Genomic DNA, 12,876 nt, shown 5'->3' on the forward strand with positions numbered 1-12,876 from the left:
TGAAGAGTGCATCTGTGACAATCCACCACCACTATGCACTCACCAGAAGTAACAGGCAATCTCTCCGAAAGATGTAACCTTTCCACTGCAGGGATAGATGGCCAAATATCCAGTGCGGCTGGGCTCTATATATGGATCCCTCTAAGGCAGATGTATCAGTTCCAGTGCATGGATAAGCAATCAATCCGGAGACAGTGAATCCTAGATAAAAGAGCTCAGAAACCAGGGCCCAGAAATGGTGGCATATAGTGTAGTATTTTATTGCATAAAAATATATTCGCATCCCCGTGGAGCACATAAAAGCAATACAGCTTCACTTACAAACATGGGCACCGGACCATCGTATGGTCTCATCGGCGTGACATCAGCACGTAGGCTGCTCTCTTACGTGTTTTCTCAACGGGTCCCTTGTATATATTTTTGTATAATTGCTTCCTATAGAAGTTTACACAGGAATAATTTTGTGTTCTTCATATGCTTTGGACATAAGCGCTGCACTTTCTGTATATGTTTCTGTTTTTAGTGGACTAGGAAGGTTTACCACTTTGTGCTAGCTGCTCTTTCACTAGTTTTTTTTTTTTTTTTCTTTTGCGCTCACTACATATTTTTGACAGGCTAATTTTCTGCCTTTCCTTCAGTGTGAATTCTGCCTTGCCTGCTCCACACAATAGAGCAAGAGAAAAAAGTGGTGATTCTAATTGGGGCCAGATCTGCTATCTCATGGTCCTCTTTTTTTCTACCCTGTTTCTTAGTCTCTGGCTTTAACAGCATGCCCGTTGAAACCCAGGTTTTAAAAAAAGTGAGGAATTTCTGTGGATCCTACCTTGTTGAAGGCATGTAAGGCCACTTTCAGGATCTGTTATTGCACCTGGAAATCTTATTTTACCTGGTGTGTACACAGTCCGTTTAATCTCAGAGATTACTCTGTGCCTCGCATTCTGGCTTTCCTCAGAAAAAAACAAAAAAAACGAATGCTTTTCTTCAAGGTGTTTCTCATATCAGGCCCCCTCCTTGCAGCACCTTGTGCATCCCTGGGACCTTAATTTGGTCTTCTCTGCCATCCAGAAATGACCCTTTGAACCCGTCAAGGATATTCCTCTGGAGGCTTTTGTCGGCAAAGTAGCCTTTTTGGTAGCTATCGTGTCTACCAGATGTGTTTCTGAATCTGCAGCACTTTCCAGTAAAGAGCCTTTACTTATACTCCACAATGACAAGGGTGTCTTATGCCCAAGACCACCCTTTCTTCCAAAGGTGGTTTCAGAGTTTCACCTCAATGTAGACATTATACTGCTGTACTTTTGCCCTGCTCCTAAGCATCCAAAAGAAACCCCTTGCATTGCCTGTATGTAGTCAGAGCCATTAGAGTATATCTAAAAGCTACTACGCCCATCAGACATAGAGATTCTCTTTGTTTTTTCTCTCCTTGGGACCTCCCAAGGGGCACCCTGTTTCAAAATACACCATTGCATGATGGATAAGGAACTTGATTGCAAGAGCTTACGCTCTTAAAGTAGTTCTAAAGTCAAAAGGTTTTTTACCTTAATGCATTCTATACATATTACTTGAGTTCTGTATCAACCCAGTGCTATGCCCATCTATACTAGCGCTTGTCTTCTCTGCCTCTCTCATAGGCACAGGCATGGAGCCATTGGCTCCTGCTGCTGTAATTCAAATCCTGTGAGGAGGGAGCGGGGGGGGGGGGAGGCGAGGACTTGCCATGCTGTGTGTGCCTACGGACGCAGACAGCCTGGCTCTAGAGCAGGCCTGCATGTCTGCTCCCATAGCCAATGGCTTGCCATGGTTGCAGACACTGAAGAAGAGAAGTTGGGAGTCCTGGGGGGGGGGGGGGGATACCAGAAGAGGAGGTTCAGGACTGCTCTGTGCAGTAATGGGTACGTATAACATGTTTGTTTTATTAAAACAAAAAATGTAAGAGTTTGTAACCGCTTTGCTTTTAAGCAGAAACCTCCCCCTGTACTGAACAGAAGAGCTTTTGGTCTTCTGTTTTTACTTTCTTAAAGTTTTACCAGGTGGAAGTCCAATCTTTTGCAGATGCAGGTTTTAGCCATAAGGTTTTGACAGCACACTCTGAACTTGGGTCTTCAGACTCTTTGGGCCATTTGACAGTTCGGTTTGCCTAGTTGATGCCCAGCCTTGGTATTCATTGCTTAGGGACACCCCATGTTGTGTGAATATGTTGCTTTTGTACTGTACAATTAAGATCAGAGGAATTTTGATTTACCTGTATATTACATATCCTGGAGTATGGTACATGACAGGCCACCCACCATTCCTTTCTTTGATTTAATATCCATTGCTTTCTACAAAACTGAGGAACAGTGAACCACAATTGCTGTGCAAGGTACATAGCAGAAAAAGATGTCTGGCATGATACAAATATAGGAGCCTTTTGTTGCCAAGGCATCTAGAGGGTCAGAGGTCATCTAAAGTCTGACAGTTGCTGGCAAGTACACAATCAATTCTGTGGAAGTGCAATTCAGCTCAATCAATAGATTTCAGAGGACTTCATTACAAGAGTCGTTGATATGCATGGGATAGATTACAAAAGGATTTATATATGAAGCTATGAAGCTGGTTCCTACAAATACAGATACAAGAGTATGCATATATCTCTCAAACATGTGATAAAGAACCATACTGTGATTGCTAAAGATTTGCAGATGTCTTTTGCACATAACATAAAGGAAACAAGAGTGATGTTCATTGGAGTGTGTGTGTTTCTGTATATTTACTTACATTTACTTGACATATGTCATTTTTACAGGTGTTTTACAGATGATGCAGGCTAGAATTGGTGCTTTGCAAAGTGCAATTGACAGGTATGCATGAAATGTTAGTGTTAAATGTATTGATAATTGGTGCATGTTTAATAAAGTAAACAATCCTATGTTTCCATTGTAGAATAAGAGCAAAGATTGTAGATCCATATAACAAAATTGTATCCCGCACTGCACAGCTGGCACGTCTGCAGGTAGGGTTACTTATTTAAACTAAAATATGTCTTTTCTATGGTGATAAAGCTTATTGGTATAGTTCAACTCTATCAAACATTACAAAGACATTAAAATCATTTATTATGGTTAAATCTAATAGTAAACTGAGACAATAAAGTACTAAATATTTTATACACAACTGCACACAAGGGTCCAATCAAAGGGTATTTGCATATACTGTATCTTGGAAATCCATTTCATAAAACTTGTCCATGGTGTCTTAAACTCTTTAGGGAATGTTCCTACAAGTACAGTCAGGTCCATAAATATTGGGACATCGACACAATTCTAACATTTTTGGCTCTATACACCACCACAATGGATTTGAAATGAAACAAACAAGATGTGGTTTAACTGCAGACTGTCCGCTTTAATTTGAGGGCATTTACATCCAAATCAGGTGAACGGTGTAGGAATTACAACAGTTTGCATATGTGCCTCCCACTTATTAAGGGACCAAAAGTAATGGGACAGAATAATAATCATAAATCAAACTTTCACTTTTTAATACTTGGTTGCAAATCCTTTGCAGTCAATTACAGCCTGAAGTCTGGAACACATAGACATCACCAGACGCTGGGTTTCATCCCTGGTGATGCTCTGCCAGGCCTCTACTGCAACTGTCTTCAGTTCCTGCTTGTTCTTGGGGCATTTTCCCTTCAGTTTTGTCTTCAGCAAGTGAAATGCATGCTCAATCGGATTCAGGTCAGGTGATTGACTTGGCCATTGCATAACATTAAGAAAGTATAAAAAAAGAAAGCGCCAATCAATAATATCAATTGCATAACATTCCACTTCTTTCCCTTAAAAAACTCTTTGGTTGCTTTTGCAGTATGCTTTGGGTCATTGTCCATCTGCACTGTGAAGCGGCGTCCAATGAGTTCTGAAGCATTTGGCTGAATATGAGCAGATAATATTGCCCGAAACACTTCAGAATTCATCCGGCTGCTTTTGTCAGCAGTCACATCATCAATAAATACAAGAGAACCAGTTCCATTGGCAGTCATACATGCCCACGCCATGACACTACCACCACCATGCTTCACTGATGGGGTGGTATGCTTAGGATCATGAGCAGTTCCTTTCCTTCTCCATACTCTTCTCTTCCCATCACTCTGGTACAAGTTGATCTTGGTCTCATCTGTCCATAGGATATTGTTCCAGAACTGTGAAGGCTTTTTTAGATGTCGTTTGGCAAACTCAAATCTGGCCTTCCTGTTTTTGAGGCTCACCAATGGTTTACATCTTGTGGTGAACCCTCTGTATTCACTCTGGTGAAGTCTTCTCTTGATTGTTGACTTTGACACACATACACCTACCTCCTGGAGAGTGTTCTTGATCTGGCCAACTGATGTGAAGGGTGTTTTCTTCACCAGGGAAAGAATTCTTCGGTCATCCACCACAGTTGTTTTCCATGGTCTTCCGGGTCTTTTGGTGTTGCTGAGCTCACCGGTGCGTTCCTTCTTTTTAAGAATGTTCCAAACAGTTGTTTTGGCCACGCCTAATATTTTTGATATCTCTCTGATAGGTTTGTTTTGTTTTTTCAGCCGAATGATGGCTTGCTTCACTGATAGTGACAGTTCTTTGGATCTCATCTTGAGAGTTGACCGCAACAGATTCCAAATGCAAATAGCACACTTGAAATGAACTCTGGACCTTTTATCTGCTCATTATAATTGGGATAATGAGGGAATAACACACACCTGGCCATGGAACAGCTGAGAAGTCAATTGTCCCATTACTTTTGGTCCCTTAACAAGTGGGAGGCACATATGCAAACTGTTGTAATTCCTAAACAGTTCACCTGATTTGGATGTAAATACCCTCAAATTAAAGCTGACAGTCTGCAGTTAAAACACATCTTGTTTGTTTCATTTCAAATCCATTGTGGTGGTGTATAGAGCCAAACATGTTAGAATTGTGTCGATGTCCCAATATTTATGGACCTGACTGTATGTGGATACATGTATGTGGTAAGTATATCCATACTTGCCAACTGTTCCAAATTTGGCCGGACAGTTACGCTTCCTAGTAAGCTGTCTTCCCATGTTCTTGTCCCGAGTTATGTCCCAGAAATCAGAGCCACAGGGACAGCTTACTGCCATTTCTAATACTGATGCTTACATGTCTGCACATCGGGGATGGAATCTCCTCCCCCTATCCCACACTTCCAGCAGTTTCAGGTGCTTTCGCGCAGGACTGCGGGAACATGCCACAAGACGGAGCCTTCTCTTTGCTATCTACTGCTGTGGGCGGGAAGGGGATTTGCCCGCCCTTGGAGATTATGCCTGCCTGGAAGAGGGTGGTGTAAGTGAAGTAGTGAGCGAGTGTGTGCAGAGGTAAGCTCAGCTGACGGTACATATCATCATACCTATCAGAAGGTGGTACCCAAAAGGGCTTAGCTTTCTGCATGTAGTTTCCTATGACTTTTAAAACACTTTGGCTCAATATACAAAGTCTGTGCCGGAATAATGGATGATAATAGAAAATGGATAAGATCACTAGGAAAAGCTCATCTGTTTACACCTGGTTCAATATATCCTTGTGGTGTAGCAAGAAAGGCTGTTTGAGGCACTGAAAAAAAATGGCAGTTATGGTTATCAGTGATGCATTAAAACTGCCACGTGGGCCCTGAGCAGTTCTCACTTAACCACTTGAGTCCCCAGGCCTTTCTCCCTAAATCCACTTGAGTCCCAGAGAGTTTTTTTTCCCCTCATTTTGATGATGTCTCAGCTCTGCACACATACCTGTTCACACAAAACACTTCCAGCGTACAGAGTCTACTTGTGTAGTAGATTATCAAAAGCAATGAATAACATTCTTCAGGAATGCTTAGTTGATGCAGCACTCCTAAGATCGGAGAATCTAGTAGAGCACACAGGAGGGTACACACGCCTAGAGCATTACCGAAGGTTTATTGTAGAAACTAAAACATACAGCCAAGTGGATACTTACAAAAACAAATGTATACAGGTGTTGTATGAAACTTATATCTCAATCCAGTGTGGAAACAGCATGGCTAAATACACCATAATGCTGCGCTGGCAAGCTGACACCCTTCTTCAGAGCTAAACCCACCAGCACAACCACTGCTATATACAGTGCTCAGCATAAATGAGTACACCCCAACAGATTTGTCAGAAAACCTTTACTTTCCTTTCAGGTCACTATACTACAAAATACTCACACAAATGCAGACCACTGATTGCAAACAAGGTTTGTTAATTTGCACACACAAAAAAGTATTTTTCCTAACAAATTCATTCAAGACCATGTTGCAAAAATAAATACACCCCAATGAAAGCTAAATTTTAAACAACAAAATCCTAATTAACAAAAATTCAGCTACAGGTGAATTTAATTATTCATTAAACAGGTGTTCAAGCAGACAGTTGATTATAAAAGGGCGTTACTTAACAAAGAAAACCCCTTCCCATTTCATGCTGTCAGCAATGGCACCACATGGAAGAGAAATGTCACAAGTCCTGAGAATGAAAATAATTTCTTTGTACAAGAAGATAAGCGAAGCTTTACTTATCAGTCAGAATACTGTAGCAAAAGTGATAGAAAAATTTAACAAAGATGGAACTTCAACCATTCCACAGAGTCGTCCAGGCTATCTACGGAAGTTAACACCTCGACAGGAACATCTTCTCATGAGAAGGATTGAATAAAATCGCCATGAAAGTTCACTACACTTAGCTAAAGAAGTAGAAAGCCAAACTGGGGTGATTGTTTAGCATGACACAATAAGGTGTACATTGCAGAGGAATGGCATGCATTGGTGTTGTCCATGAACGAAGCTTCTTCTAAAGCCCATGCACAAAAATACCTGCCTAGAATTTGCCAGGGCCCATGCTGAAAAAGCAGAAGACTATGGGGACTCTGTACTCTGGAGTGATGAGACCAAGATAAATGATTTTTGAACTGATGGCTTCAAAACTGTATGGCGTCACAAAGGTGCCCTTTGTCGTCATGCACTTTTCCAACATGACAATGATCCTAAACACACATCTAAGGCCAATGTGTAATTTCTGAAGAAGAACAGGGAGAAAGTGATTCAGTGGCCAAGTATGTCTCCTGATCTGAACACCTATGGGGAATTCTGAAGAGACACGTTGACCATCACTCTCCATCCAGCATCCAGGCTCAAAAAGAGGTCATTTTTGAAGAATGGAAAAAGATAGATGTTGCAGTATGTCGCCAACTTGTTCATTCCATGCGTAGAAGAAGTGCTGTCCTTACAAATCATGGAGGTCATACAAAGTACTAGATGTAGTAGTTTTTGTTGTGGGGTTTATTCATTTTGCATCAGCTAATTTGAGTAAAACTGAAGAATGTGTAATCTAAGTTATATTATTAACCTTACTTTCATGTAATGAGCTAAATAAATGTTCTATAAAACTCAGTTTTGTCAAAATGTTGGAAATTATTCTTGTGTTCATTGAGATATTGATTAAAATCTTACTTTTCAAAAGGAAAGGGGTGTACTTATTTATGCTGAGCACTGTATATGCACAATATAGTTGGTGACAGCCACAGGAAGGAGCAGTTACACAGCATCAGACAGGGTCAAAGGTGAACTACAATAATAATGAGAAAACATCCCCACCCACAGGTCAGTGCTGTGGTTAACATTTTAGGCCAAATGTGGTTCGAAAAGAGTTTAGTACAGGCAGTTTATATGTATATGGAAGCATTTGTTTAAAAGTTTGTATAAATCTGCAAAAGAGAAAAATGGCGCATAGAATGTGCAAATGACATATCTTCTTGACTGGAAGTAGAAGAAAGCTGTGGGATGTTGTATCTCTTAAAGCAGAACTCCGGGCAAAAATTATTTAACATCCTTTTTGCAGATTTCCTACCTTCCCTGAATATGTCCTCCATGTTCTTGTTAACTGAGTAGTTGCTCTGAAATAGTCTGATGATTTTGATATAAAACCGTTAATCCCCTGTGGTTTCCTGTTTGTAAGACCAGTGGCTGCTATGCCTCCTATTCCCTCAGCCACCGGTCTTGGCACTTCCCATTTGTAGTTCTATACAGCAGGCAGGGATGTACTTCTGTCCCTGCTTGCTGTAGTAGATGGACTGAGACGGCTCATGGAGGCAGGACACTCTGGGTTTGTCCAGCCTCCCCTATCCCAGTGTCGAAAGTGAAAAAAAAAAAATTCAGTTTTTCTCCTCCCGCAGGAGCCACTTATTCTATTCTTCTTGAGCACTTTATGTTCAGTGCTACATTTCTCCTTTCACCACTCTCCCCTCCATTCATATCTGTCCAGAGCTATCTTGCTTCAATCAACCCAGTCCCTGGAGCTGATACCGCCCGACGTCCATGCATGGCCAGCTGAGCTCATTCCCCCATTCACACACCCAGGGCTGGGAGATGAGTAGTCAGCCTGGCGCAGTGACCTGTGAGCAGACAGCGGTAGAGGGAAAAGATTGGGGAGGAGGTGCCCTCCACCCTCCTGTCAGCGGAGCACTCCTCTGTACAGTAGATCACACAGGATCGCTAGATTGGACTGTACAGATTGATTATCCGCCCCCTACACACATGTCCTACTGCTGGGAGATGAGCAGTCCATGGAGGAGATAGGCACAGGTAATCAAGCTATGCAGTCCAATATAAGAGCGTTCTCCTGTCATGTGCTGTACCTATATATGTGAGACCTAGCGAGCGCACATGGAAACAGCTATATGCATCAAAAGGAACCACAAAACCTTTCTATAATAAGCAAATGTAAATAAAGTGCAGCGCTAAAATGAAAGATATCCAATGAGGAACAAATCCTATGTAAACAATACTGTATGAGTATAAACAAAGAGTCCAATGTAGTATATCATATGATGGCTCGATTAGCCCAGTGTAAAAATTGATCCGGTATCCAGGTGAAAAAGTATGGAAAGATTGCCCACTCACCAGAAGCACAATCTTAATGCGCATATAGAGATCACAAATGGCCGGAGGTCTCGTGCAGGTACTACCTGGTACTAGGATGATCCTCAGGAGGTCCCGTGCAGGTACTACCTGGTACTAGGATGATCCTCAGGAGGTCCCGTGCAGGTACTACCTGGTACTAGGATGATCCTCAGGAGGTCCCTCTATTTGGTAATGGGTAGTGGGTATGCCGGTCTGGTCTATAACTCGCTTCTTAGGCCTGGACAGGTCACCTGGAATCCTGGGCTGGGGTGTGAAAGCTCAGTGCAGAGCAATAAAAATATAGATGCTCATAGTGTAGTATTCAAAGGATTTATTGAGCATAGACATAAGAGGTATAGGTGGTGTACATACACAGGTAAAAAACACACAGGGTGACTGTGAGTAGCAATGCAGCATAAAGCTGCTGAATACACTGACCAGTATAATACAAATGGTGGCCGCCGGACCTCCTGATCCGGCGGCATGACGTCAAGGCGTGCAAGGGCTCCTCCTAGACGCGTTTCGTATAATAATACGTCTGCTGTAGGGGTGATGCCATGGCCGCCGGACGTCACTCAGCAGCTTTATGCTGCATTGCTACTCACAGTCACCCTGTGTGTTTTTTACCTGTGTATGTACACCACCTATACCGCTTATCTCTATGCTCAATAAATCATTTGAATACTACACTATGAGCTTCTATATTTTTATTGTTCTGCACTGAGCTTTCACACCCCAGCCCAGGATTCCTGGTGACCTGTCCAGGTCTAAGAAGCGAGTCATAGACCAGACCGGTATACCCACTACCCATTACCAAATAGAGGGACCTCCTGAGGATCATCCTAGTACCAGGTAGTACCTGCACGGGACCTCCGGCCATTTGTGATCTCTATATGCGCATTAAGATTGCGCTTCTGGTGAGTGGGCAATCTTTCCATACTTTTTCACCTGGATACCGGATCAATTTTCACACTGGGCTAATCAAGCCATCATATGATATACTACATTGGACTCTTTGTTTATACTCATACAGTATTGTTTACATAGGATTTGTTCCTTATTGGATATCTTTCATTTTAGCGCTGCACTTTATTTACATTTGTTCATGTGCTGTACCGAGCAGCTGTTGTGACTGGTTAGGGGAGATGGATGAAATGGTGTGCAAAGTTATCGGTGCAGCCTCATCAGTGCAGATTGTCAGTGCCCTTCAGTGCACCCTCATCAGTACCCATCAGTGAAACTTATCAGTGATGCCGCATTAGGGCCCACCAGTGCAGCTCATCAGTTCCACCTCATCAATGTCCATCAGTGCCACCACATCAGTGCCCATCAGTGCAGCCCCATCAGTGCAGCTTATCAATGCTGTCTTATCAGTGCAGCTTATCAGAGCCTCCCTATCAGTGCCCATAAGTGAAGCTTATCAGTACAGCCTATCAATGCCCGTAACTTATTACAGCAGAATACAGTGGGAAAATACATAATTATGGACAAGTGTCTATAATTCAGTAATGAATAATGTAAAGCATGTAAGGGCAATTAGTTTATCTGCTGTTGTGGCTGTAGGGGGAGAGATCGCATGTGAGGATAACAGCCACAGCCAGTAACAGAAAGGTTAGAGGAGGGAAAATTAAATATTTAAAGTAGACTACATAGCATGAACTAAACATTTTTCACATTCTTCACATGCATGATTTACATTTATAAGATTGTAATCTAACTGTCCTGCTGTATAAATTGAAGTGGGCAAGTACACATTCAACATGAAGAGGCCTACTGTACCAGCCCAAATCCAAGTGGTTGATGGGAAGTGTAGTTTCCTGAGAGGAGAGGATATGATGTAATCACTGCTGTTACACCTCCTCCTTGGAAGAGTAGATGCAGTTATTTTTTGAATTACAGAGATGACTTCCTGAAAATTCAGTTAGACTTTTCTCTTCAAAGGTAGAGAATTTCACAGATGTATTAACTATTTAGTGTTTTTTAGGGGGGTGTAATTTTTATTGGATTTTTGTAAAATAAGTACAAGAATACAATCATTTAGCCAACATATGTAGGGACTAAACTAGTACAATTATAATGGGAAAGAAACAGTGTCAGAAATAGACATAAATGATACAACATAGCAGTTGTCATGTACCTTACTTGTGAGCCTGATGGCAAAGGAAGGCCTCTCGTACGGCTCTGGCTCAAGGGTCACTGAAGGTGGGACAGCAACCACAAGAGCACGGCGGGGTATGGGTGCCTGGTCAGTCCTGTAGTCTGTGCGAGAATTGCTGGAACTTTGATGGCAGATGGGATGGCTGGACTGGCTGGCAGTAGAGCAGACTGGTAGCAGGCAGACGTCACATCTGGACTGGCTGGTGGCAGAGCAGACTGAGAGCAGGCAGGCAGTGGAGCAGGCTGGTAGCAGACTGTATGCAGGGTCAGACAAGCTGGGTCGGTAACAGATAAGCGGATCAGACATGAACGGCAGGCAGAACAATGGTTGGGTCACAAGCCAAGGTCCGTGATGGTGGGAGCAGAGTCAGAAGGCAGAGGCGGAGTCCAAGAAACAAGCTGGGGTCAATCACAGGTAATCACGAACAGGAACAGGCACAGGAATACATGAGGGGGAGCTGCAGAATAGACAGCAATTCACTAGTGCAGCTTCTGCACCTTTCTAGGCAAATGGGTGCCAGAATTAGCCAATGCACATTTCCATGCACGTACGCCCGTGCATGCGCATATGTGTGTGCATAAGCGCACGGACACGCACAACAGTACAAGCACCTGCAGGCCATGCCTGCGCATTCGCGTGCAGCTACGAGCCTCAGCTATACCATGGCCAACATGTCCCTAACAGCAGTAAAAAGAGCTGAACCTCAAAATTGAGCAAATCCGTAGGAATGGAAGCATGGTTGCAGAAGCCTGAACAAAAGTACATCTCTATCCGAGAAGACATTTGGAGAGAATTACTATGTGGGCTAGATACCTTAGAGAGGAGCGTGCACTCCACTGTTGGACAGGGAGGAGGATAACTGTGAAATGGGGCTAGAAGGTGGGATGGATACTTGGCGTTTACCCGAAGTATTGGTTAGTTGAGCTTTGAGATACCAATCTGTATAACGGAAGGGTTCCATATGAGCAGCTAATTAGCAGGTGTAAAGGAATGCTCCATATAGCCTCCATCTTGAGATAAAGCGACATGTGGACTTGAAGTTTTGAGTGATGGTATCAGGCTTTTCCAAATTTAAATAGATTTGATAGCTCTTGTGCCACCATTTTGAGAGATGGGGGGTTTGGATGGATCCAAGCTCGCATGAGGGCTCTGCGAGCTACTAATAGACAAATGTGTATTCACTGGGGAATATTGTTAGGATGTGCCAAATTCGTAGGGTCATGGTAACTGAAGAGACAGAGGATCTTTGGAAATAGAGATGTTGTATATTTGATTGATGTACCGAAGAACTTGATCCGAGAAAGATGAGACTCAAGCACATTCCCATAAGAGTTCATATAAAGTAGGAAAAAACATTCCACCATATTGTGTTGCGCTCGTTATTAATTAATATCTCTTTAGATACTTATAATCCCAAAATAAATAATCATATATTTCCTAGTGATCAAATATACAAAAATTATTAAAACATAAATACATAACTTTACCCAAAATTCATATATAATAATAACTTAATATATAAAACATAATATTAATCCATATCCGTGATTATATAATTGATTATAATTAATTGTGAATCATAATTAGTGAAAAATAATAATTAAAAAAAAAAATTTTTTGTGAATAAATACTCATATAAAATGAATTGATTAATTTTGTGCAAAAACAAAGTCCCATTAATCAAAAAAATATATATAGTGACTCTGTGCTATAATTAATCTTCAATCCGTGACTGATTGTGAATCCGTGACTGTGTTGTGAATCCTCCAATTAGTGCAGATGTAAGC

General features: G+C 42.0%; 1 protein-coding gene across 1 annotated transcript in view; it reads left to right on the forward strand.

The window, feature by feature from the left end:
- COG5 (component of oligomeric golgi complex 5) overlaps positions 1-12,876 on the forward strand; it is a 430,205-nt gene that overhangs the window by 26,580 nt on the left and 390,749 nt on the right. The window contains exons 4-5 of the mRNA XM_089685182.1: positions 2,786-2,840; positions 2,923-2,992. Of these exons, the coding sequence (XP_089541308.1) occupies positions 2,786-2,840; positions 2,923-2,992 (125 nt within the window). The remainder of the gene's footprint in view (positions 1-2,785; positions 2,841-2,922; positions 2,993-12,876) is intronic.

The sequence above is a fragment of the Staurois parvus genome, unplaced genomic scaffold, assembly GCF_062004578.1.
Source record: "Staurois parvus isolate SC_StPar_1 unplaced genomic scaffold, SC_StPar_1.0 ptg000019l, whole genome shotgun sequence".
In the NCBI taxonomy this organism is placed as follows: Eukaryota; Metazoa; Chordata; class Amphibia; order Anura; family Ranidae; genus Staurois; species Staurois parvus.